This window comes from Onychomys torridus, chromosome 19 (genome assembly GCF_903995425.1).
Source record: "Onychomys torridus chromosome 19, mOncTor1.1, whole genome shotgun sequence".
Lineage (NCBI taxonomy): Eukaryota > Metazoa > Chordata > Mammalia > Rodentia > Cricetidae > Onychomys > Onychomys torridus.
The window spans coordinates 50,557,509-50,583,331 of record NC_050461.1 but is presented as its reverse complement, the minus strand read 5'-3'; the positions used below and the strand labels follow the sequence as shown (position 1 = coordinate 50,583,331).

The 25,823-nt window shown below is 42.3% G+C and overlaps 3 protein-coding genes across 7 annotated transcripts in view; 1 reads left to right on the top strand and 2 right to left on the bottom strand.

Moving 5' to 3' along the window:
- The window catches only part of Tfb1m (transcription factor B1, mitochondrial), a 36,136-nt gene extending 16,686 nt beyond the window's left edge, over positions 1-19,450 (top strand). The window contains exons 5-7 of the mRNA XM_036169285.1: positions 4,742-4,861; positions 17,712-17,839; positions 19,089-19,450. Coding sequence (XP_036025178.1) covers positions 4,742-4,861; positions 17,712-17,839; positions 19,089-19,335 — 495 coding nt within the window. The 3' untranslated portion in view covers positions 19,336-19,450. The remainder of the gene's footprint in view (positions 1-4,741; positions 4,862-17,711; positions 17,840-19,088) is intronic.
- Cldn20 (claudin 20) lies at positions 6,220-6,888 on the bottom strand. Its single transcript, XM_036169286.1, has one exon. The coding sequence runs from the start codon at positions 6,886-6,888 to the stop codon at positions 6,229-6,231; it is 660 nt and encodes a 219-aa protein (XP_036025179.1). The 3' UTR covers positions 6,220-6,228.
- Positions 19,451-19,613: 163 nt separating the features above from the next.
- The window catches only part of Tiam2 (TIAM Rac1 associated GEF 2), a 108,381-nt gene continuing 102,171 nt past the window's right edge, over positions 19,614-25,823 (bottom strand). For all 5 annotated transcript variants that reach the window (XM_036168642.1, XM_036168643.1, XM_036168644.1 and 2 more), the window contains 6 exons: positions 25,648-25,756; positions 25,109-25,167; positions 23,793-23,898; positions 22,619-22,706; positions 21,904-22,058; positions 19,614-20,733 (listed from right to left, as the gene is read on the bottom strand). In XM_036168642.1, the coding sequence (XP_036024535.1) occupies positions 20,132-20,733; positions 21,904-22,058; positions 22,619-22,706; positions 23,793-23,898; positions 25,109-25,167; positions 25,648-25,756 (1,119 nt within the window). In that variant the 3' untranslated portion in view covers positions 19,614-20,131. The remainder of the gene's footprint in view (positions 20,734-21,903; positions 22,059-22,618; positions 22,707-23,792; positions 23,899-25,108; positions 25,168-25,647; positions 25,757-25,823) is intronic.

The following is a 25,823-nucleotide window of genomic DNA, read 5'->3' as shown; positions in this document are numbered from 1 at the left end:
TTTCTTTTCACTTTTCTGTCCATAATCCACTTGAGATTGACTTTTGTATATAGTAAAAGACCTATTTCACTATTGTTAGTATATCTATCTCAGCCCCATTTATACCATTGCCCTTCAGAAGTCTCTTATCAGTAGTACTCTGCAGAAAACATTGCTCTGATTAGAGACATCAGGAAAATGATGAGATGTCCCAGGAGCAGCAGGCTCTGTGGGACACAGGGAAGTCCTCAGGAAGAACCCTCAGGTCAGGTCAGATCAGGTAAGACAGATTAATTTGACCAAATGCGTGTCGTGTTTGCATGTATTGAAGGGATAGTCACACCGTTTGAGGAAGTTTAAGAGTGAACTGCTAACAACATGGAGTATACAATCCAGACAGGACTGAAGTGGGGAAAGGCACTGTTAGGGGTAGAGTTGGATTGCAGCACACTGGCAGAGTCCTGTCCTGCTGCTGCTGCTGCTGCTGCTGCTGCGAGTATTCGCTATTTCGTGCTGGTACAACACAGTAGATTGAAAGCAGTGAGCTCTCTCAATTCTTTGAGGAAAGAGCGGAGGAGCAGAGCCTTAGGTAGTGGAGTCATGTTTTCAGTGACTCAGCTGGCAGCTGTGGTTTGTAATGATAGTATTGTTTCGACTTCACCATAGGCAATTATTTTTCGTCAACAAAGGTTTATTTTAGGTAAACTTTTACATGCATATTGAATTGGGAGCAACTCTATAATTTATGGAATGCATTAGAAGTGTGGGTAACAACTGGTCCTTTTGACTGACTTTCATTTTTGCAGGTGAAAGTTTCATGGGAAGACCGGGCAGCAGTATTGTCTTACACATCCTGTTTGCTGTGAAACACAACCCTGCATGTAATATTCTATATTTTAGCCACAGAACAGAATCAAATAGGTGCCCATCTCTTATTCTTTTCTCTGGGATTATAGGATGTAAGGATTCAGCCTGGACACATTAAAGGGCATGTAAGTGGCATTTCAGCTCAGAAAATGGAGTCATACTGTGTGGCAGTAAATTGCTTAACAAATTTCTTCTAAACTCTCTGTAGTTGAACTGTCTTGGAGTGTCTTTTATTGTCTTCCACAGGTTGTACAGCACTTGAACTTGTACACCTGTCATCTGTTTTCTGGTAGAGTCATGAGATTCAAGTTCTCCATTTTGCTGGCCTGTGGGTTTTTAAATAGGTCCGACATCAGCCTCTCTGTCTTCTTCTATTTCCAGGAGACATTGGCTGGTCCTAGTTACATCCTAGTAGGGAAAATGTCACCACTCTATTAATGACATAATGTTCATTGTCCCTGGTCCGAGACTAACTTCTGAAGTACAGTTTTTACTTACGATATTGTAGATGAATAACAGCAAAAGACAGAAGTAAAGGAAAGAAATACAAGTAAAGGAAATACTGTTCTTGGGAACTCTTCCATGCCTTGTTTTCTCATCACTAGTGACTTTTAAAACTCAAGGCTTAGGGGTGTCCTTTTACTGAAAAATTAATTCATTTGGTGTCCAGGCCTTTTATTGTTAGAAATTATTATCTACTGAAGGACTTTTGTGTTCAGAGCTTTACCTATGCTATGTCTAAACAAAAATGGCAATACATGTTTAAATGGTCATTAGGCCATTAACTTCTCAGGGTAGCTTTGAGTGTAAAGTCTTTGCAGGCCTACTGGATTGTGACTTTATTTTTTGCTCAATAGATTAGCAGTTCTTTATTCTAAATTAAAATCTAAGGGTCACATTTTCATCTCCTTAATCTGGCATATTTTCTATGGAGATTGAATCGATCTGGAGTCTGGATTAGAACACCCCTCTCTGGCTGTACAAAGTGCTTCGTGCTCAGAGCGAAATACAGTTAACCGTGCTTGAAGTCTAATCAGAATAATTCCACCCTTTTCAGGTTTATTTTTAAAGTGATTTTTAAATTCTTTTGAATTCATCATTGGAAACACATCTTCTAAATGTAAAGTAACGTATTAGCTGCGCCCTTAGGAAGGAAATCCATGATAGCCAATTCTTTGGGTTAATTTTTAAATTCAGTGGTTATATTCTTGCTGGATTTTATTTTTAAAGATCTGCTTTTATCACTGGGCACAGTGGATCGTGCTGTAATCCAGGCACTTAGGGGACTAAGGCAGGAGGATTTATTTGAGAATATATACATCTCTTGCTTTTATACTACTCTGAGGAGCAACGTGATTTTATGTGTATAAATGGTTTGCCTGTATATATGTACATGTACCACATTCATGCTGAGTGCCCAGGCCCCCACTGAATCTCTTGATACTGGAGTTACAGGTGGTTGTGAGCTACCATGTGGATGCTGGAATCAAACCTGGGTCCTCTATAAGAGCAGCAAGTGCTTTTAACCACTGAACCATCTCTCCAGCACCCCAAAGTCTGTTTTAGTCTCACTTAAGGTAAAGTTTTAAGAAACCAAATTCTGTATTTTTTTCATGCCTAGGACAGGTTGGGAGCAGCAATGGAAAAAGCTATTAGATTAGTTGATGTCAGTGAAATAGGGAGACAATCCAAGAGCACCTGCTCTGAAAGCACCAACGATGGCCTAGTGTGGACGTCCTGCTGTAGCCTGGCTTCGGGTGTCTCTCCTAGAGTTTGTGACATTGATCCTAAACAGCTCACTAGAGTTTGGGGACAGCCCCAAAGCTCAAGAACCTGTGTTTTAGAAAGATGAGTGATCTTTGAACCTACTGCTCTCAGTCTTGCCCATTTTATCATATTTTCCACTATCTTTACCAAAATATCAAATGCTATATTTATATGTTAGAAGCCCTCTTTCCTACATTTTGAACTCTGTTAAAAGTGGTAGTTGGCATTCTCATACATTGCCTATCTGTATTGAAGTGTATATGTAGGCACACACAGAAATCCTAAGATCCTAAGATTATCATACTTGGTTTTGCTACTTTAAAAAATTTATACTCTATTGAGGAATGTAGCCTATGCCAGTAATCCCTGTTACTCATTTTAACAGTTATTTCATATGCGGTGGCAAAATTATTAGCTTTTTACCTATTGGTGAAATTATAATTTTCCATTACTTGAATATAGAATGTATATAATGCTACAGTGGACTATATCTTCTCTTGTGTGAGTAATATGCTGTAAAACTTCAGCTTTTATTGATAACTTATTGTCTGGCATACTTATATACCAATTTCTTTTTCTTTTTTTTTCTTTTTTTTTTTTTTTTTTTTTTTTTTTTGGTTTTTCGAGACAGGGTTTCTCTGTAGTTTTGGTGCCTGTCTTGGATCTCGCTCTGTAGACCAGGCTGGCCTTGAACTCACAGAGATTCGCCTAGCTCTGCCTCTCGAGTGCTGGGATTAAAGGCGTGCACTACCACCGCCCAGCTGCTATACCAGTCTGCCTTTTCCACTCACACTGCCATGCACAGAACTAGCTTCTAATTCTTTCTATCCTTGACTAGTTTTTTATAGTATTTCTTTTGAGTGTAAAATTATGGATTGTTGTGGTTTTAATTTGCACATCTCTGCTTTTTTATAAGTATAACTTAGTTAATGATTATAATTCATTTGTTTGACCTGCTATGATTTGCCTTGTCATATCTTATGGTTGTTGTTTATCTTATGGTTGTTAATGCCTAGTGTGTAGGCATCTCTCCTATTGTGAACACTAATGCTTCGGCCCTCTAAGTATATTCTTAATCTATGATATATCTTGATAGGGTTTGATTGAAAATTTTTCACAGAAAAATATCTATCTTTCGTAGCTTCTGCTTTTGCATTTTTAAAACATTCTTCTCCACTTTAGGGTCATAGATATTACTTGAAAAAGACTTAAATTTTGTTTTTCATTTATCATTAATTCAGTTACAATTTCTTTTCTCCTGTAAATGCTTAATTACACCTATGCCATTTAATGAATGGTCTGTCCTTATCCTTTGCTAGGAGAGTCACATTTCTCATGTATCAGATGCCCACACAGGCTTGGGTCCGTGTCTAAGTCTTTTGTCCTAATGGTCTTTTTGTGTTTGTAGCAATACTGCCTTAATTTTAATATCAGGTAGGGTAAGTTTCCCATGAGCATTGTTGATAATATTTAGGAGTGTCTTAGCCATTCTTGATACTATATAATTTTTATCTGAGGTTTAATTTTATATATGTTATATATGAAACTGAAGTTCTGTTTAAAAATCTGCTTGGGATTTTCATGCAAATTGCATTTTATTTATCAATTTGTTACGTGCTTAGTTAAATTCAAAAATGAGTGTGTGGTTAAGAGGAAAAGTCCTAATTTTTGCATAAATTATCAAGAACCATCCGTCTGTGTTTCAAAGGTTCTTGAATCTTCAAGGTCTTATTAAACTTAAGGAAGTACTTTTAAAACCACCTTTATAGTTCTTCTTAATTTCTAATTTCTTTATAAAATGTTTGTTTTACATCTTTCTGTTGTAGAATATAACAGTAGCTTGAAAATCTCCAACAGTCACTAGTAGAGAAGTTTATGTGATTTTTTTTTTCAGTGCTTATACATGATACAGTTGACATTTCTACAGCATATCCCATCTAACGATGTTTGTTCCCTAAGTCTACATGGTTTATGTCAAATAGCATGGAAGAGTGTGTGAGTGAGTGTGTGTGTGTGTGTGTGTGTGTGTGTGTGTGTGTGTAATAATACATATATAATTTGTCTTTAAAAATGAGAGTCAAATGATGGGATTAACTATTTGCTAAAACTTACTTTTGGCCTTCTGTAGAGACTTGTAGCTACTACAGGAAGCCAACAGCGCAGCCGCCTTTCCATTATGGCCCAGTACCTCTGCAGTGTTGAACACCTCTTTACAATTCCCGGAAAAGCCTTTGTTCCCAAACCAGACGTAAGTGTTTACGTATATGAGTGTGAATTGTTGTATTTGTTCCACTGAAGATACGTCATAGGACATGACCTCTCAGGTCTCAAACTTATCTGCAACAGTTTATTACAACATGACTATTGCAGAGCATGAAGATCTTCTAAGTAAGTGGAATTCAAATATTTTAACCTCTTTTCTGTATACACAAGTGCAAATTATTTATTCACATAAACATCTTTCTAGTTCCTAAGTCATTAATGCACGGTCTTTTTTTCCTTTAGCAGTTGTATTATAAGCAATCAGTTAGCATAAATTAGCAAGGATATTACTAGAAAACTTTGTTTCTAGTGTTCCTTTGCATCTATGAAAAGTCCAAATTTTTGTTAGAATATTTTAATTACATGTCATAATTTATAAGCATTTTTAAAACATTCTTTATACTTTAAAAGGTATTTTACTTCTCATAAATGAAGACACTCATTTATAAGAGAACAACAGTGTTTTTGTTAACTTGACTAAAATTGGAGGGAAAAGTACAACTTCAAACTGACTAAGCAGAGCGTAGTAGAACATGTCTCTAAGCACGCAGGAGGCAGTCTGCCTTATCTAATACCCTGTCTCAAAGGGAAATAAAGTAGTAACCGAGTCAAATAGTGCACACTGAGATTCATTGGAGGGGGTAAATCTAAGAAATTGGAGAAATGAACTTATCAGTTTTCTGGGTGCAGAAGAGAGGGCAGGCCTTGGGTAATTTAAAGCAAGCGGAGCTCTTATCAGTTGGCTGTACCATGTTTTAGTTTATGCTTACACTGGCTTTTGTGTGCTGCAGTAGCGTCTACCAGTTCGTTCACTCTACCTAAGCTTGGTTTCTATATATTATAATACTGTAACACATAAAAATTAGAGTGGAAGCTGGGGCTTGGGGTGGCAACAGCTGCGTGAGTTCTGGTCCCCTGTTCCTAGTCTCCTCCACATTCTGTGGCTTTAAAATAGATGCAGGCTACTCAGGCATTGCCCACCAGAGGGCAATATTCTTGATCAACACCAAGAGAAGGTACTTTTTATACTTTGTAACTACGAAAAACTAATCTAAAAACTATCTTTAAAAATAAATTAATGCTGTCACCCACCACCTTATTAATATAGTCAGGCCTCTTTCAATTATATACTTTTAAATAAAACATGAGTGCAATAATAGGAAAATAAAGAAATTCAAGACAGATATAATTGTAGATGGTAGTTTGTTGGCATTTTAAACTACCTCACAATTTTTTTAATATTTTGTACTCTTTGTAAATGAAGTTAAGCATAAGAGTTTTTTTTGTTTTCTTCATTCTGATAAAGTTTTAGCAGGTCCCAGAAGCCTCACTGCATGTTCATTGCACAGCTCTTTACACGTAATTCTTCAGGTTGTATGCTAACCTCTTCTCTGGCTGCCAGGTAGAAGTATGTTGCTGCTTGGGATGGTAGATCCATGGTTCCGGGTTCTTTTTTATGTAAGAAGCGCAGAAAATAACTCCAGAGATAAGCAGTAGCATTGCCGAAATAAACCCGATGTAGACGGCTCCTCCAGGTTCATATTTGTTGCTTTTTGGCACGGTCAGATCTAGAAAGTTGTCTATGATTTCCTTGGTGTACCACACTGTTGGGATTAAGCTAGAGATCCCTGCAGTCATGAAGCAGACTCCTCCAGCAAAAGCAGTTTGACTCTTGGTGTGTGTGTCGCCTCCTAAGTGGGTGCATTCCATTCCTACTACAGAAGTACAAATCCCCAGAGCAGACAGAACACAGGCCAGGACCATGGCAACCCTGGCGGTCTGCACATGGATGGGTAGAGACAGGATGGAGTATTTCAGAATACAGCTGAACATCCCAGTGCTGTACCACGTGCAGTCCATCCACAGCCCGTGCACCTGTACAATCGTAGTTACAATGCTGGAGCCTAGAGCTGCAGTAACCTTCCAGGTGGGCAGCAGAGTGGCAGTGAGGACTCCAGAGACCCCAGATAAGGCCAGGATGAAAGCAAGGAGCTGGAGACCCACCGAGGCCATGATGTTCCTCTTCACTTCTGTTCTCCTAGGAGATCCCAATGGCTAATTGTGGTGCGTGGTCAGGTCAGTAGCTAGTCTGTGCAGTTGAGAACCTGATAACAAAAGCTAGGGAAAGAAACAGAATCGGAATTGGTGGAGGAAAAAGAATAAGTAAACAAAGGCTTCACACAGGAGCCAAAACACACCTGAATAGCACCCTTGTCTCCATGATGCATGTATACACACACATGCACACACAGGCATACACAGTGAATGAGGATGCTGCCATCTCAGAGAAAGGTTCCTAGTAGGCCTGGGGAATAGCATTCTACTGAGCTGAGCCTCATGAGCAGTGCTGGATTCGTGGCATACGTAGAGTTATCGACATAAGACCCTAAGTATACTGAATATGTCTGTGAAGTGGGCATATACCTTGTTAGGCAGTTGAGAAACTTCAAATTGTTGCTGTAGTGTCTGATACAGACCCTTATTAGCATTATGGATCACTTTAAATAACTTTGATTTTAATGAGAATAATCCAGAAACAATAAAAAGCTTAAGTCTGCCTCCTCCAAATAATTTATAGATACAGGAAAAGTTAAGAACTGAAAAATGGTGTGAATTAAATCTTCATTCAGCACACACAATGTGTGACCTAGGATATTGTTGAAGGAATTTAGAGTCCTGCCCAGTCCTTACCTAGGTTAGCATTCATTTAGCGTATGTGCCTGGTACTATCCTTTCTACTTGCAACCAGAATCCTTCCCAGTTATAATCTACAAGTGTTCAACTGTGAAACTGACTCCCCTGAATGATTCAGAAACACAGGCCGAGAATAGCCACATTGTTAGCTGTAGGTAAACTAGCTCCCCGCCCCTTGTTTTTCCCTGTGGCTGGCTGTAAAACACGAAACAGCTTCCTCATTCCGTGTTGGTACTCCTGTCCCACCATTACACACGCCATCTGATAGGACTCACTGCTTTGAGAGCAATATGATGCCCTCTGGAATGCTGCAATATTGGCTTTGTTTATTTTTTACTTTTTGTCTTTCTGAACTAAGTTTTAATGATACACTGCAGTGACTATTACGACTTTTGCATGCACTTACTTCACAAATGACACTGTGGGCCTCTTCAAACCAAATAGCCTAGAGGTGGTTCTTGCTTTCATGTTCTTTCTCTGAACTTGAGTATCCTTCCAGAAAGTGAGACATTTGGATTTTTTCTTCTCCTTCCTTGGGCTGACTTAATTTTCTTAGAATCCTAGAGCTGACGGAAGCCTCAGCTGTAACCCTGAGTGTCATCATTTTGTCAAGTCAGTGTACTCGGGTGGAAGCATCCATGCCGCTATCTTCTGCAGGGCTGCCACGTCTCTATCCTTCCTGTTACTCTGTTTGCCTCTGCAGCGCTCCACAGAGACGGAAACTTTCCTCCCCAGGAAAACCAAGGCCTGTGGAGGGTGTGGATAGGACAGTGGTCTGGCTTCCCTTCTCACCAAGATGCTGATGTTGGCTCCTCTTAAACACCTCAAGTGACACTAATCTGGGCCTGTGGAAAGCACAGACCTGCTGTGGGTACAAGCCAGTCCTAGGACATCAGAGCCCCCTCTGCCTGGATTGAGTTCTGTGTTTGTCAGTCCCATGATTTTAGAGGAGGGGGCTCTGGGATTTTACATTCATATGAGTCAGCATGTGTACAAACCTCGGTGGTCTTAGGATGACGCATCTGCTGCTGGCACTTTGCTTCTTCTGTTTTCCACAGTTCCTAGCTATAACCAAAACAGAAAGATAAAAGCTTAAGAGGGTGGGGGTGAGGGGAGCAAGCCATGTGTGTACAGTTTTACAATAGCTGCTGAGTTCAAGCACATGTGTCTACAGTTTTATAATAGCTGCTGAGTTCAAGCACATGTGTGTGTACAGTTTTATAATAGCTGCTGAGTTCAAGCACATGTGTGTACAGTTTTATAATAGCTGCTGAGTTCCAGTATCTGTCTATGAGACTGTCTCACAGACTATTTCCAGCCTAGGAGTTTTCCAGCAGTTGAGATCACTGTTAACGCTCCCTAAGATCATCCTGATGTTTGCTTTCGCTTTTGCTTTGCCGGGATAATTTTTATATGTTGATCAGTATATCCAGCTTTTCCATTATAGCCCTTTTCTTTCCATCAAACAATGTTTTTTACACCCTGGTGTCTTGCAGACCTGCAGTCAGTTGTCATAATTAACCAGTCCTGGCAGCAGTAAATTGCAGACAGGCAAAACAAGCAAGTACATACTAAAACATTGTATCTAGTTAGCACAGTACTTGCTTCCTGCAGAAGATGACTTCACATCCTCTTGTGCATAGAGAATTAAGTTAAAGAAGCGCATGTTCTCTAAATGACGGTCACTGTCTAGCTCCAGGTATACAAATGCACTGGCATTCTCTCTTGCCCTTAGGATTTTCCTCTCCAGCCACAGGCATTAAGTTTATATAGCATGTTCCCTTGGTTTCAGGTTGCTGGAGAATCAAGGCACACTTAGCTCAGCAATTGTAGTAACAACAGCAGTGACAAGGAAATGCTGTGGCAGTCCCTCAAAGCGAGAGTCTTGAATCTTTAGGGAGAGCACTCACATATCCAGAACACATCACATGGAGAACAAAACCTAGAAATGTCCAGTTTATGAACTGCTTGCCAAAAGGAAGTCTGTCAGTTTTTTTTTTTTTTTTTTTTCAAAATTTAAAGCTAGTTTTCCAGAAAAGATTCATTCTTCCAAAAATACTTAACACATGTAACTTCTAATTCAAATGAAGCAATACTCTTGAGTTTTGTACTTAGCTGCCAAAACAGTCTAGAAGCTCTCTGTACCTTTTGCCGGGAGCCCTTACAGTCTTAACTGCACGGAGTTGACTCCAGACGTCTTCAGTGTCTGATGCGGAGAAGCCACATGTGGGAGGCTGGTTCTGAGACCTGAACAGTGCCCGTGAAGTGCCCACAAGTTACAAATAGCAAATAAAGAGCGCCTCAGAGATGAGACGGGAGAACTGCTGACGGGCTAGAAGATAAATACCAGGTTCTGCTCTCAGAAAGGAGAGGCAGGCGGACGGGGAAGGGAGGGGATTGTTACAACAGGATTTGGGGAACCTGAACGCTGGAGGTGCTTTTGTGCTGCTGTGCACAGAGCAGGGGTTCTTTGGGTGCTCACAAAAGGCCGCCTTTTCTTTTCCTGTTAGGTTTTAGCCATAGTTATAACTTAGTTTTGAATTTGTATCACTGTTGGAAGATACAATGTTATGTCCTCAGAGAATCCTGTCTGAAATATTTTTAACTGGAGTGTGCTTTGCAAATGATAGGTGGGACTATCAGTTTAATTTCTGTTCTGTTGCTTATTGTCTTGTGTGAAACTAAGACTCCAAAAATTGTTAGCTTTTAAAAACCACTCAGAAGAGATTTTTCTTTAAAATTTTGAGTTAGTATTTGAGTAGAATGTTGTCATGTTGTCTATAAACCCTCAGATAGGTGTGTTCTGTCTCACATTCTCTCTTCCCTGAGAGTCTTGGAACCATGTGAGCTAGCCTGCAGAGAATGTGAAGAAATTGTACAAAAAGATAAATGAAGCCTGGCAGGTGACAGCCAGGCCCATGAGCATTTGTACAGATGCATTTCATTCGGCCCTTTTAGGGTTTTTTTCTTAATAATTTTAATTTTACAAGTTATAAACTACATGGCCATTGGGCAGAAAGAAAGTAACCTTTTGATTAGATTTTTAAATTTCAAACTTTTTTTTTTTTTGAAAATAGGTTTTGTTTTGTTTTTTTTTTTTTCATATAGTATGTTCCAGTTGTGGCTTTCCCCTCCCCTGACTCCTCCCAGATTATTCCCACTTCCCCACCCACCCTAAGCCACACCCTTTCTTTTTCTCTCATTAGAATACAGACAGGCATCTACAAAAAATAGAAGTGAAAATAAAAATAAAACAAGCCAGCAGAGGACAAAACGGGGCGGGGGGGGGGGGGGAGCCAAAGAAAAGGCACAAGAAACACGCCGGTGCTAAGACATGGTAGATGTTAGCAGTTTCTTTAAAAGTAGTTCATAGAAAAACAGTTCTGAATGTTTGGGTCTTCCTAGTGTTCTGTTGATCTGCTTCACCTTCTCCCACTTGGGCATTTAGCAGGTTACTGTTTTTCTCCCTTAGAAGTCTGCTGTCCGGATTCTCTTCAGCTGTAATGCCCTTTAAGAAAGACTTGATCTTGCGGAAGTGCAGATGATCTCTGTGGATGTTGGCTGGGGTAGAGCTTACTGTAGGTACCAGCAAGACCAGCACTCTGTTACTGTTACCAAGCAGCCGGATGCCACCCTTGGCGCCTGCTTTGTTTGACTCCAGGGCCTGTTAACATGCAGATACCCTTTAACCAGCAGATGAGAGGTAGATGGAAAGACCTTCTCTTGGTCGTGACAGCCTGCTGAATGACGCTTAAGGAGGGGCATATTTAGAATGTAATGCATGGCATTATCAACTTCTGATGTGGATATTAAAGAGAAGTCTTTGAAGTCCACAGAGACCATTCAAGATAAAGATTATACTCCCTTAGCTAAGGCCTTCTCCGTGAACTCCCCAGTTGTGTTTCCATCTGCTGACTTGACAGGATCGCATTCAAAGATATGCAAAACTGTCCCTTTACTTTCCCCAGATGCACTCTGGTCCTGGGTCCTAGTGGGGTCTCATAAGTATTTGTTGGATGAAAAATTCATCACTGCTTTTCAGTATATAAAGTATTAGTAAAGCTATAAACTGCTTTTGAATGCTCAAAAATTTAATCATTTCTATTCTTTGGTTTGGGATCTTTAATAATATCCACTTTTTATGAACTGAACTGCTGAGACTATGCACTGGTTAAGGCACTGTAACATCTAATTTCCAGACAGCCTATGAGGTAAAGGAGCCTATATTTTGCTGATAAGCTACTTCACTCTAACTGGGTTTTTCTTAACTGTGGTTATAAAGGACTAAGTTGCAGGAATAGAAACAAGGCTCAGTACAATACAGCTTCTGAAGCAACGTGCACTCCAACACCACTTCAGAAAGTGTGTGTGTGTGTGTGTGTGTGTGTGTGTATGTGTGTATCTATAGCCACTTCACAGTTCACATCTAAACCTCCACTTGTGCTAATAAGTCTGTTTGGGGCAGAGTAGTTAGAACTCCACTAAGTCTGTTTGGAGTAGAGTAGTTAGAACTCCACTAAGTCTGTTTGGAATAGAGTAGTTAGAACTCCACTAAGTCTGTTTGGAGTAGAGTAGTTCCATCTGTTTTCATTTATCTAAGAAAAACTTTTGTGTTGATTATCGATGCTAACCTAGCTAATATCAAGCACTAATCCCAAGTGGGGGGGTATGTGGGTGGCACGGTGCCCTGGCTATTACTTGGATTTAAATACGTCACCTCTGGGAGGCTGCTGTACTAGATACAAAACCCAGCTAAGTAAATGGCAGCAGGTGTACTATGTAGGAATAGATTCAGAAGGTATGTTCATGAGGTCAGGAAATCTGATTGAACGTGAACGTGTACAATGTAGTCAAGGTCGTCCTCAGTCTATTAAAAAATATACCACCTTTGCGTCCGGTCTATATTAACATTAATAAGGAGACAGGTTTATTATGTAAAGGGAGGCAGTTAGCTAATCTCATTGACAGGTCTCTGGAGGGAGCAGTTTCAGGTTGAAGTCCTGTTGGGGAGGGGGAAGCTGTGGTTGATTATGTTTCTGTACACACTGGTTTTAGCCAAAGGTCAGTTGTTGATGACATTCTTACTTGGACCTGAAAAAGGCTTTGCCATTCCTCTGAGTGTGACCCAGAGGAAGGCTTTGTCGTCTTTGTGGACCTGAGGCACTGGGGTCCTTGACATGGCCATGTTCATGTCAATTACACACATTCACTCAAGACTTCATTGGCTCCCCACAGGGGGCTTTTTCTCCTTTATTTGACTAAAAATATACCACTTTTCCCTTCCTCTCTCTAATTCCTCCTACACGTTCTCCCTTTTTGTTCCCTCTCAAAATCATGTCTTTTCGTTACTGTTACACATCCGTGCATGGGCACATGCACGCACGTGTGTGCCCACATGCACGTGAGTACACCTAACTATATAAACAGAAGCTGCGCAGTCCATGTAAGCATTGTTTATGTATATAATTATGTATATAATTTCAGGGCTAACCACTTGGTATTGGATAACCAGTTTTCCCCTGCTCTTGGCGTTCTGTAGTTCTTGATCTACTGGTGGGATGCCATAACATTTTCCCTACCATGGTAACATGCCTATTGGAAGTACACGTCTTCAGGTCTTGTTCCAGCAGGCATGCTATTGTGTCTCCTGGCATTCCTACACTATCCAAGATTCCCAGTTCTTTACATATTGACCAGTTACGGTTTGCGGCGGTGGTCTTTGCTGTGAAGGGAATTTCTCTGATGAAGGGTGAGATCTACACTTAACTGTGGGTGTAAGGATATCTAGAATGCTGTTAGGAATCATGCTGGTTTAGTAGAGTCGCGGTAGTTCTCTGACAACCATGATGTCACTGGCCCCAGTAGTTGGATAGGTTTCTAGTACTAGGCATTGAGCAGGTCTTACATACAAGTAGAGAGCTGTTAGTTACCAACGTGTTAGTGCCACTATTGCATCCTTGGGGTTATCGTGCCATGCTGGACATCAATGTATAGTGTAAATGAAATTACCCCACTTAATTTGATCATGCTCCCCCTAAGAGCCATAGACCATCTAACAAAAAACCTCAGCATCAGGCATGATAACCCCTTTCAAGATGTTATTTAGCTGGGCAGTGGTGGCACATGCCTTTAATCCCAGCACTCAGGAGGAAGAGCCAGGCAGATCTCTGAGGCCAGCCTGGTCTACAGAGTGAGATCCAGGACAGGCACCAGAACTACACAGAGAAACCCTGTCTCGAAAAAAAACAAACAAACAAAAGATGTTATTTAGGAGCATCTTAGGGACTCCTAAAAAATAAAAGCTTTTGCCCTTGGTTGCTTCTCAGAGGTTGAAGGTTAACTGCTAAAGACACCATGCTCTTCAGAAATAAGACCTGGAGGACCCAAGCTGCATCTGACTTGAAAGCCATCTCCCTGTGAGAACTAGCTTTCATTGTACTAGAAGGTCTATGCAAACTTCCAAGTGGGGGAAGCAATCAGTCCCACCCAGCTATAGTACTGATGGACCACAATGAAGCTGGAGTATTTTAAATATATCGAGTTTCTTTTTCTTTCTTTCCTCAATTTCTTTTTTTCTTCTGATTTTGTTTTATTCTAACTCAACAGATTTGACATTCAACAGAAAAAAAAAAAAGAATGGTTGTTTTGTATTAAATAAGTGTTCAATTATAAGTAAAAAGCACTTTATATCTGTTACCATAGTCACCAGCCACACTTCCAATATGGTTTTAGAGAAAATGGCCTCCATCACTTAGTAATTTCAAAAAGTGCTTTTGCAGGAATGAGCAGAGAGAATGAGAGAGGAGTGATCCTCCCAAAGCAGGACACTTGCTGACTGAGCTCTCGGCCAATGTGTTTTAGAGTTCTGCTATGTAGTATTGTGTTTGTGAATGGGAATTTTCCTTTGGCTATAATACAATGCCTACTTCACTGGGACCAGAATAATGCTCACTCTCAAAGTCTGCCAGCTTCTATAGGATGATGTTATAGTTCTGTAGCGTTTTCAGTCTATTTAAATGGAGCAGGCACTAACTGTATTGCAAAGGGATGAGGTTAAGCAGGAAGGATGAAGTCAATTTATAAAATCCACAAATGCTGCTATACATGGCAGCTACGTGCCAGGAGATGGGAGCATCCTTTCCCAAATGTGTGCCCTGGATCTTAGCAGCATTTGTACCTCATTCGGTGTTCTGACGCTGTTTCATAGTTCCAGGTTGGACGGAGGCTACATTTCATCTCCTGCTGTTTTGTTGTTGTTTGGGTTTTGACTTGTTTTGTTGCTGAAAGGTGATTTGACACTGAGACTACACTAGAACTTCTTAGAGGTGACTGTGTTTGGGAGAATCGGGTGAAAAACATGAGGGATGGCTGAAGGTGGCGGCAGAGAGAGAGGCGAGGCAGGATGCCAGTGGGTTCAAATGTAGGGCACAGGGCCTCACAGAATGATAATCAGTGAAGTGCAGAAGATGCTCTAGGACCTTCCCAGACCTGGAGAATCAAGATGAGTGGTGAAGACGGACGTGTCAGGGCTGTGGGAGGTCGATGGTTCTTTGGTAGTCACTTCGGTAAATCTTGGCCACTTCTCCTTTCCCAGCTTAAGGACCTTACTCCTTCCTTCCAGGAGTACCCTAAAAGTGAGCCATCCTCCTCTGCCTGTAGCAGTGCCTCCGTTCTAAAAGCCCCAGTCTCTGTCCACAGCTCCTTCTTCACTAGTCTCCCTAAACCTCCTCGGCGTGTGTTGTGCAGGCCCGAGACAGTCTTATAGGAAGTGTATGTTAACAAGAGGAACTGAGAAAGCAACTTAAAGAACACAGCTGAAAGTGTTATTAAAGGTTGTTAAGGTGAGGGAGGGAATGTTAAGAACATTTAATATTGTATTTAGTAGTTATAACAACTGTTCACCATAATAATCTTCAAAGAGGTCTAAAGTTAGTGGATTTTTTACCTTTTTTCATTTATTTTACATACTGACCACAGTTTCCCCTCCCCATCCTCTTGCCCCCATCCTCCTGCCCCTACCCCCCTGCCCATCCACTCCTCTTCACTCCTCCTCCATCTCCATGGGCTTGAACAAAGGCACACCAGGTGGAGGCAGGATTGAACTCCACCTGCATCAAGGCTGGGCAAGATCATCCATCATGGGGAAGAGGTTCCCAAAAGTCAGCTAAGCGCCAGAGGCAGTCCTGATCTCACTGCTAGGAGCCTTACAAACAGACTAAGTTATCCAGCTGTCACATAAATGCAGAGGGCCTGGGTTGGTCCAGAGTCGGTGAGCTTCCAGGAGCTCAGGTCAGCTGTCTGCGTGTGTTCCTATCATGACCTTGTCATTCCCCCACACACACCCCACCCCAACTCATGAAGTCCCTCCCCCCTTTCTTAGCCAGACTCCAGGAGCTCAACCCAGTGCTAGGCTGTGGATCTCTGCATCTGCTGCAGTCAGTTACTGGACAATTAGGGTAGTCACCACTCTGACTACAGTAGATGGCCAGTTCAGGCAGCCTCTCCACTATTGCTAGGAGTCTTAGCGGAGGTCATCCTTGAGGATTCCTGGAGGTTTCCCTGGCACCAGTTTTCTCCCTAACCCCTAAATGCCCCCTCCATCAAGATGTCTCTTCTGTTACTCTCCTCCTCTATCTTGCAACCCGCTCCCTCAAGTTCCTATTCCCCACCCCATCCCCACCCCCATTTACCTAGCAGCTCTCTTCTACTTCTCCTTCCCAGGTGTAGAAAGGCCCTCCTGTGTACAGTTTCACTTTTGTCTAGAACGATCTTGTGTGTCCACCCACACCATCCCTGTGGTCAAAGATCTACTGCCAGTTACATCCAGTTGGTATAGGTACAGGGATCATGCTTGTGTTCAAGGAGAGGAGGGTCTGTGGGTCAGCTGGCTAGCAAGGCATGACAGACTGTGGGAGACACCGGTGCAGTTCCCAGGGAGCCCCTTCACCTGAGGCTGAGCTTATCTTCATGTACTTTGCTCTCCAGGTCTTACATCTTAGCCCCTTATTTTTCTTCCCACCTAAAAACAAACCAGTGTGTGCCCCCCCTCCATTTTAAAGGAATTATGTAGCCACAAGAAATTTGGGCAACAGTTCAACCTGAGAGAAAATGATAGCCTGAACAGGAGTGGAGAACAAGACTACTTCCTTTTGAAAAGCAGCAGCAGCACTGCCCACGCTGCCTGACTTGTACTCTCCTGGCCTCTGGAGCAAGGTGACAGGGGCCGAGGCCAGGGCTTTATTCATTTGCAGGCTTCCACTTTGGTAGTGTCTGCTGGGCATCTGTGTGTGGGTGCTCACCAGGGTTGCTCTCACCCCACTGCTCCCCATCTTTACTTTGCATTTTTCCTGTGTTATAGTAATGATTCATGCATGAGTCCATTTCTGAAATAAGATCAGAGATAACTCTTTGACCACATATGCCTGAAAAGTTAGCCTTCTGGTCTCAGCAGCTGGTAGTATCTTAAACACTGTCCAGCAGTGATATCTTAAAACTTTAGTCTTCCATATCGGTCCTGCCTCTGCCTCCTGGTGCACGTAAATTTGCTACTGAAAGTTCTTCGCTGTGTGGACTTTGCACATGAATTCAGTTCAGCTAAGTAATCAGCATCTGTACTCAAAATAGCTGGTGTCCTAATCATCCCTTTCTGGAGAGTTCAGCACTAAGTGGTCCCTGGGGGATCCCAGCCCTACAGTCAAAACTGCTACTGCAGCTTATTGTATGTTTCCAAAAGCTAAAATGCCCGCTGTCAACTACTGCCTGCCTACTGGCTTTGACAGTTATGCAGATAGGCTTATAAAGGCTTTGTAATTCCACAGTTTAAAGTGAAGTGACCATCAGGCACAGGTCTAGTGGACACCAGTGTGCATCATAGTTGCATTCCCATGGGATTTCTGCAGCCACCCAAAACTTTGCTGCCTATGTGTCCAGAGAAAACACAGGCACACTAAGCAGTTCCTGAGAACCGCTAGAGAGCCCTTGCTCCTATGATTTCCAAAGATAAATTGTTTAGGGCAAGGGACATAGTTGGAGCTGGAGTGCTTGCCAAGCATGCAGGAAGCCCTGGGTTTGATCCTCAGGACTAGGGGAAAAAATTTGAACCACATTTTTGCCATATGGTAATACGTTTGTTCTCAATGAAGGTTGATGTAGGAGTGGTCCACTTTACACCGTTGATACAGCCCAAGATCAAGCAGCCATTCAAGCTGGTAGAGAAAGTTGTTCAGAACGTGTTCCAGTTCCGAAGGAAGTACTGCCACCGAGGGCTGGGGTAAGAATCCTTTTTCCCTAAGACTCTAAAAAGGCATGTGTGAGTCTTGGTTTAGATCCTGTGGTGAGCACCTTGTAGCCACCACTGAGGAAAAGCCCTGAGTTCACCTTAGATGCCACTTACAGGTTTGGTTTGGTCCTAAATACAACCTAAAAACCCCCAAGTGGCCAGGCAGTGGTGGCGCACGCCTTTAATCCCAGCACTTGGGGCAGAGGTAGGTGGATCTCTGTGAGTTCAAGGCCAGCCTGTCTACCAAGTGAGTTCCAGGACAGCCTCCAAAGCTACAGAGAAACCTTGTCTCAAAAAAACAAAAAGCCCAAGTGCACAGCTTCTGCTGACTTGCTGCTAGGAAAGCCCTGGCTGCTCAGGCAGGACTCTTCAGACACACTTGAGAACTGGAGAACAGACGTACCTTCTCAGCAGCCATGATGTCACCAGCCTCCACTCAGCGGGAGCTCTTCTGTGTTCTGTCAGGCTCACTGTTCCACAGAGGCACATGGGCCTTCCAGAAAAGTAAGACTGAGCCATGGTCCCGCAGCAACTACACCAATTACTTATCTAGCAGGTTTTAGGATGTTTAGTTAGGTACAATTATAGTCAAAAGATAGCTGCTTAAAAGGGCTCAGCTTGTAGTGCACAGTGTTCATTTTCTAAGACTTACACAGATCCTAGAACTGAACTCATGATCTAAGTCACCTAAAAGGTTGGGAAGTGTGTGTCACCATCAGCCTGGAAGGAGAATTCATCCTTCTCTGCCAAGCCCTTTGGATAAGCTCCATGGTCAAGGTCCAGGCACACATCTGCAAGTCTGAGGCATCTAAGTTCACTCTTTAATTAAATAAAATTTAAAATGCACACTTTGAGTTGTAAAGATAATTAAAAGACAACTTAGCACTTTGCAAAACCTGTCACTCTTGGAGTAAGGGGTTTGGAAGACTTTAAATACTTCCAGGATGTAGAGAATCAAAAATTTCAATTTGGTTATCAAATAAGATATAATAAAATGTTACCAAAATGAGGCAAATCAGATTTCCATTTGTTTTAGCTTGGAAAGATAGTTTTCCTTTTGTGGATACACCTTGCAAGTCTTAGCTTAGACTTGCCACCAGTGAGTCATACCTAGAGTCTTAGATGCCTGAGGCTCTTGGAGCCTCTTGGGTACCCAATCAGCGTGTCCTTTTGAAGTTTATACAAGGATGTATCTCGAGAGCCGTGAGTAAAGCCCACTCCCCACACACTTGCCTTGCAGAATGTTATTCCCTGAAGCTCAACGTCTGGAAAGCACTGGAAGACTGTTAGAGTTGGCCGACGTCGACCCAACTCTCCGGCCTACCCACCTCTCGCTCATGCATTTTAAGAGCCTGTGTGATGTGTACAGAAGAATGTGTGAGGAAGACCCACAGCTCTTCACTTACAACTTCAGAGAAGAGCTCAAGCGGAAGAGAAGGAAGGGCCAAGAAGAAGAAGATGGCGGCCCAGGGAGCTGTGAGTCCTGACTGCGGGTCCTCTGCCCATGTGCTTATCTTTCCTTCACTCTGCAAAGATGAACGCCGGTGCACTACACGCCATTCTTACTTAAGAAAATAAATACGGGGCTGGAGAGATGGCTCAGAGGTGAAGAGCACTGACTGCTCTTCCAGAGGTGCTGAGTTCAATTCCCAGCAACCACATAGTGGCTCACAACCATCTGTAATGAGACCTGGCGCCCTCTTCTGTATACATAATAAACAAATAAATCTTAAAAAAAAAAAAAAGAAAAGAAATATCAGGTGGATACAGTCCAAGCTTTCCTTTAATATATATATACATACTGCATAGATACAACATGTTTAGTATAAACAGCATTTATTACAACCTTCAAAAATGAAATATCTGCACATTGTGCCCCTAAAACCACATAAAAATAACTTAAATGTGCTTTAAATAAAGCAAAAAACTAACAGCTCAAAGAAAATGCCCAGAGGATTGAAGAAGGGACCCTTTTAAAAGCTATTAATCACAACTTTCCCGATCTTACTTTTCCCACATAACTTAAAATAATTAGAATTCAGTTTTATTACAAGACTAAATCATTTGATTCCTGCTCAAAATGGATATTAGCTAAGTAATTTACAGATTCTACCCAACTTAATCTCTAGTTTTCTGATCCACAATAAATTAAAATAACTTAAATCTTTACAAGTTTTGTGGGAAATGTATACTGCACAAAACCCAGACACAAATGGTTTCCCCGCAGTTTCCATTTTCCCACCAGTTAAAAACTCAGGAGCATTGTAACCCACCACACGGGTCCTATGATTTGCCATGGCTCTGTGCTTCGTAAAAACACTCCTCATTAACGACTGAAGTTAAACTCTGGACACTGAATTCTCGCTCCAGAACCAAATTTAGATCAATGCTGGCAGTCTCAGGGTGGCTGTCAAGGGACTGGTGACGAGTCTGCGCCTTGAGCAAAGTCCCTCTGCCCCTCTTGGTGCTGTTGGCTTTTCGTTTAATGGGGCAAAAGTGGCCCCTGACCAGCCTGGGCTGCTCGCCTGGCCCCGTGGTAGGCTGCTGCGTGTCGGGTTCCTCGGAGATTCTCAGTCTCTGAAACTGAAGCTCGATGTCCTTAGTCGGGCTGCCCTGTTTCAGAGGCTGATGGAAGTCCTCATCATCATCACTCAGAATGTCGCTTTCTTTGAGACCATCTGGAAACTCCGCCAGGCTCTCAGGAGGGTCTTTCTCCAGCACGGTGCTCGTACAGTCTGGCCTGTTCTCAGCGACTGGGCAGCCGCTGCTCTGAGTGCCGCTGCTCAGGCTACACTCATCCAAGTCCAGTGAGTTGCCCTTGCTGGGCTCACTGGGCCACTCGCTGCTGGAGGACGTCCTGAGGACCTTCAAAGACCTGGATGAAGCTACAGAGAGAAAAGCACATTTCTCCATATGACACAGAAACAGATTCTACACACTGTAGGGTTAGGGCCTTAGGGGTTGTGTGATACTTACGTGGCCAACCCATGCAATTATGTCAAACAATGAATTGACTCATGTGTGTAGGGCTTTTGTTGTTGGGTCTCTTGTAGCCAAAAGATCAAGAGTTTGCTGAATGCCAGACAAGTACTGTGCCGGGCAACCACTGAGCTACACTCCCAGGCATACCTGAAACTTAAGATTCCCAGAACTTCGCCCATATAGATAGGATAATGAAGTACCAACTATCATAAGGGCTAGAACTGCTACTTGGCTAATGAGCCAATTGAATAGTTAATCACTAATAAAAATTTGTTACATTCTTTTACTACAGTATCTCATAATCTGAAAATATACCATATCTCTATGCTTAGCTTCCCTGTTTATTTCCCTAGATGCTCCAAAATCTTCTCTCTTGAGCATTAATGGAATTTATAACCAACTTTAAGAGAATTAACATTGTGCACATTTAATCGTGTGTGTGTTAGAGAGACACTGATTCTGTTCAAAGAGAATTCTTAGTTTGAATGTTCCTATAATCCATTAGCGTCATATTAGTTTTGATGACCATAGACCGTTTTGACAACAGAACAGAGAAATAAAGCTCTAGAGAAATCAAATAGGAGTGTGAGAGGGAGAAAATGCATGCTCTGTAAGATTACAAACAAGAACAAAGATCTCAGGCATGTAGCTAGGTGGTAGAGTGCCAACCTAGTGTTGAGGAAAAGGTCCTGGGTTCCATCCTTAGCACCTCCAGAAAGCAATTTACGTTTTAGAAGAAGAGAGAAAACATTACATCTGTAAAGAAGGCAGAAAGATGAACGACAGATCCTGGCGGATGACCTGCTGGCAATGATTACAGGAGAATGACTTCACTCAGTCTTGTGATCCGAATTAAGTTTTGACCTGGAGGCCTGGAAAAGCCAAGCCCCCCACCAACCCCTGTTCATCTCAGAGGAAGAAACAAGATGGCCACTGATAGGAGAAGGGATGTGAGGTTGGAGGTAGGTGTATTTAATGAAAGGATGACGGGGGCACGGGGCATGGGGCATGGTTCTCAGCTGTATCACCACCTCATGCTCTCTTCTTTAAAACAGAGCTAATGGAATTCTCACCTAATTTGGCTGAAACCGGAACTCGGTTCTTAAGAGGTACCAGTCGATCCTTACATGTCTTCTCCAGCGGTAACTCACACTTTATGTGGCGCCTGAAGTTCTCTCTCAGAATAGAACGAATCACCTTAACAATGCTGGTTTTGCTCTCGCTGTCACTGGGGAAGGAGGAAAAAAAAAATGGCGGTATGCACTGTCCGTTCTGCTTCATTGTGAGCCTTCCTGAGGAACAGTCTTAGCCAGCTCTCCCTCGCACCTCCGAAGCTGGCAAGCTACCCCACCACTTTTCGGACTTAAAGAGGTCAGAATCGATCATTCTATAGCTGATCAATATATTCTACTGGACCCACAGCCGCTCCTTTTAGGCAGAAGTTATACCCCAATACCACACTTCAGGAGGGCACTAACGATATCACACACACACACTCTCTCTCTTTAAAGATTCACGTGTGTGTGTGTGTGTGTGTGTGTGTGTGTGTGTGTGTGTGTGTGTTTGTCTATGTGTGTATCCCACATGTGGTAAGTGTGGTGCTGGGGAGCACTTCCAAAGAAGTTGTCAGAACCCAGAGTGAGAATTACAGGTGGTTATAAGCTACCCAACATGGGTGCTGTGGGAGAGCAGCAATTACTCATAACTGCTGAGCCATCTCTCCAGCCCCCAAACTCCCCTTTAAAGAGGACACAATGACGTCTTGGAGCCGTTTGTCAAGGGAGGTACCTGCAGCACAACTGGAAGATGGTTTCTGGCCGTCCTTCAATTTCTGACTTCGTATGAATCAGCTCCCATAGGGAGTTATTTTCAGTGCCTGAGTAAAGGGAATGGAAACCAGAGTCTACAACTTTGCCATGGTTAAGAATCCCTAAGATAGTCACAATGTAACCCCCCCCCCCAGTTCTGTCTCTTCTTCCACAGCTCATTCTTAGATATTGACAAAGAGCTACAGAAAATTGAGATGAAATTCTCCATCCCTCTTTGGTGGTTGGCAGTTTTAGGCTTTGTTTTGCTTTTGCTGCCTGTGTGGCAGGATCTCACTCTTGTAGCCCACACTGGCCCTGAGTTTGTGGCAAGCCTCTTGACTCAGCTACCCCCTCTTGAGATGTTAGCCCTATCCTTGGAACAAACAGGAGGATTTGCTCAGGAACTTGGGGTGACAGAGCCCCCTCCCTCCCATTAGAAACATAAGCCCCTCTGACAAAAGCCTCCACCTAAACCTGCTGGCCCTTTGTTCCCAAAGGCTCTTGCTACCAGTTATTGAAGAATTATTCTAGAAGGTCCTTGGAACATTGTTCAGGGTAAAGTATGTTGGTTTTTTCTTTATTTGCAGTACTCTTAAGGAATTTTCTACTATGTTTAAGTTCCTATTTTTTGGAACTTTGTCTAATTTTAGGGTATCGAAGCATACAGCAAAAAGGGAAATGTTGACAGGTGTTGACTGGAGGGCTGAAGAAACAATGCAGAGGCATTGGGCAGAAAAAGGCCATCCAATGCCACTTGTTTTCTTCTAAAAGATTGTAAAGAAATGTCTAAACAACCTTGTTCTCATTTTTTTTTTTTTCTAGAAAGTAAAATACATGTAAAAATTATCCTCAGGTCCTATGGCTTGGAAATGTCCCCAAAGGCCCATGCACTTGAAGATTTGCTTAACCTGTGGTACTGCTGGGGGAAGGGGTGGAAGGTGTGCTCGCAGTTCCTAATGCCCTCACCCCTCCCTGTGACTCTGCTCCCCGACCACCACTAAGTGAACAGACGTCTGCAATCACACGCTCTGTGTGCATGTACTGTGCTGCCACAGTACCACGGATTGAGACCCTTAAACATTTCCTGCTTTTTCATGCTGTGTGAATGAAACACACATAACAAGATTTCTTGTTGCATTTCCCCAAGTCTTTACCTGCTGTGTTCCCCAGTCTAACTTGAAGCGCAGATATGGGGATCAACCATCGAAACTTAAAGGGGTCCAAGTCAGCAGAGTTGTGGGCAGGCCGGGAATTTGAGGGCTATAATATGAGAGCACCAGGAAGGGGTTAAAGTCGCATGTACAGTGAACAGAGGGATCTTGATCTGTATGCAGGACTCTTGTGGGTGTCTAAGATGCATATAAACCAAGTGAACCCAGTTCTCAAAGACCTCCCAGGACTGGGCCACAGTGAGTTCCTGGGACACAAAGATGGCAGCCACGCCTTCCTGCAGACTCCAGTTCTTGCTGGTGGCTTATGGTGTCTGTGGCTAGGCTTGGATTGAGTGCTTTGGAGTTTTTCTTTGGGTCTTGGCTTTTTGTCTGTTTTTTGAATCAAGGTAAAAATTATTTTAAAGCCAAAGCTTTACAGACCTGTGTCTATATGGAACCACGTGTACTGTTTTCAGGGAATAAAAGCTTTCTGTTTTGGCCTCTACTTCGGTATTTGTCTTAATCTTTCAAAACACATGGGCAGCTGTTCCAGAGCCTGCCTTAGAAATGTGTGTACTCCCATGTTTATTGCTGTTTTATTCACTGTAGCAAAGAATTGGAAGCAACCTAGTTGTCCATCCAAAGATAAATGGGTAATGAAAATTGGTCTATGTGTGTGGATACAACTCAGCTCTCAAGAAAAGTGTTGTTAATTTACAATGAATGTGGGTAGATTTAGAATGTGAATATTAATGAGGTCACTGGATCTCAGAAAAAAGCAAACTTCATGTTCTTGTTCATATATACAAATTCTAGCCAGTAATATTTTTTTTGTGTGTGTGTATAAAAACAGTACATTTGGATTTAATATGAGGAAAGAGAACAGGAAAGGCTAAACATAAGGGGATGAGGAAGGAGTAAATGCAGGTAATAGATCCAGTTTATAAAGAGGATATAAAGCTAATTGTTTTCCTAGTTCTAATTTTGTCATGAATATATTGGTTTGGGTGGCAGATATGTACATAAAATACAGTCAGAACTGAATGTGTCAAGTGTATGAATCTCCATAGCATCCATTCCTAATGCCTATTCTTAACTGTACAAACTAGAATAGACATAGAGGTAGGTGTATAGACTCTGGGTGTAGGATGTTTTTATTATAAAACCTTGAAAATAAATAAAGTTTATGAAATTTTAGGAAGTCAGACAGATGGGTTAATACTGTTGGATGGTGAGGCCATGATTCTTAGAGAGCTTTTCAGTACAAGGTAGGAGAAAGCCATGAAAAGGCAGCTTTAATTAAAAGTCATTTTTCTTACCGGTTTCTTTTTCAGTTTGCAGTTTTCTTTATAAACCAATATGACAGCTCTCTTAAAAACTAAAAGTAAAAGAGAAAGAAAGGTCTTGATGTTTTCTGCAAACTCTTCTAAGGTTAACCCAGAGCTGAGCCCTTCATGAGAACAAAGCACTTCAAACCCAGGACCAGAATCCCACTGCAGTAACACACGCTCTGCCTTGTTTGATAGGAACCATGCAGAAGTGCCTGCTTAGGAAAGCAGGTCCTGCGTCTATTTCTCCACTGTTTGATTAAATGCTGAGGCCATGGCACCCAGGTCTCAGTGAGAACACACTGTGACTTGCTCTCCCAAGTCTGGGTGAGAAGCAAGTGGTGTTGAAATGTAGTACTGTTCAGGGAGCACGTTTTCAAGCAGCCTCATGAGAGGCTTCCCCTGGCAGGCTGTGGTGGGTACCAGCCACTGCAGCCTTTTCCCAGCTCCCCAAAACCAGGAGTCAGCAAGAGTGGCAATGTTAGTCAAGCTTTTTGTTACTGCTAACGCTTCTGAACCAGAGTACCAACCAAATACTGTGAGTTCAATGTCCTTCCTGACTTTTCCTAAGGAGAGGAACGGATTCAACCAGGAAACCGTGGAATGCATCAGAAGTTCCCCCATGGACAGCTCTGTCACCTACATTGTAAAGACAGGAAACAAAGATGTGAAAAATCTCAGTGGTGAGTTGTTTCATGTTAGACAC

Bases quoted from the DNA above. Each gene is read 5' to 3' on its own strand.
- Cldn20 (XM_036169286.1), bottom strand. From the start codon at position 6,888: ATGGCCTCGGTGGGTCTCCAGCTCCTTGCTTTCATCCTGGCCTTATCT.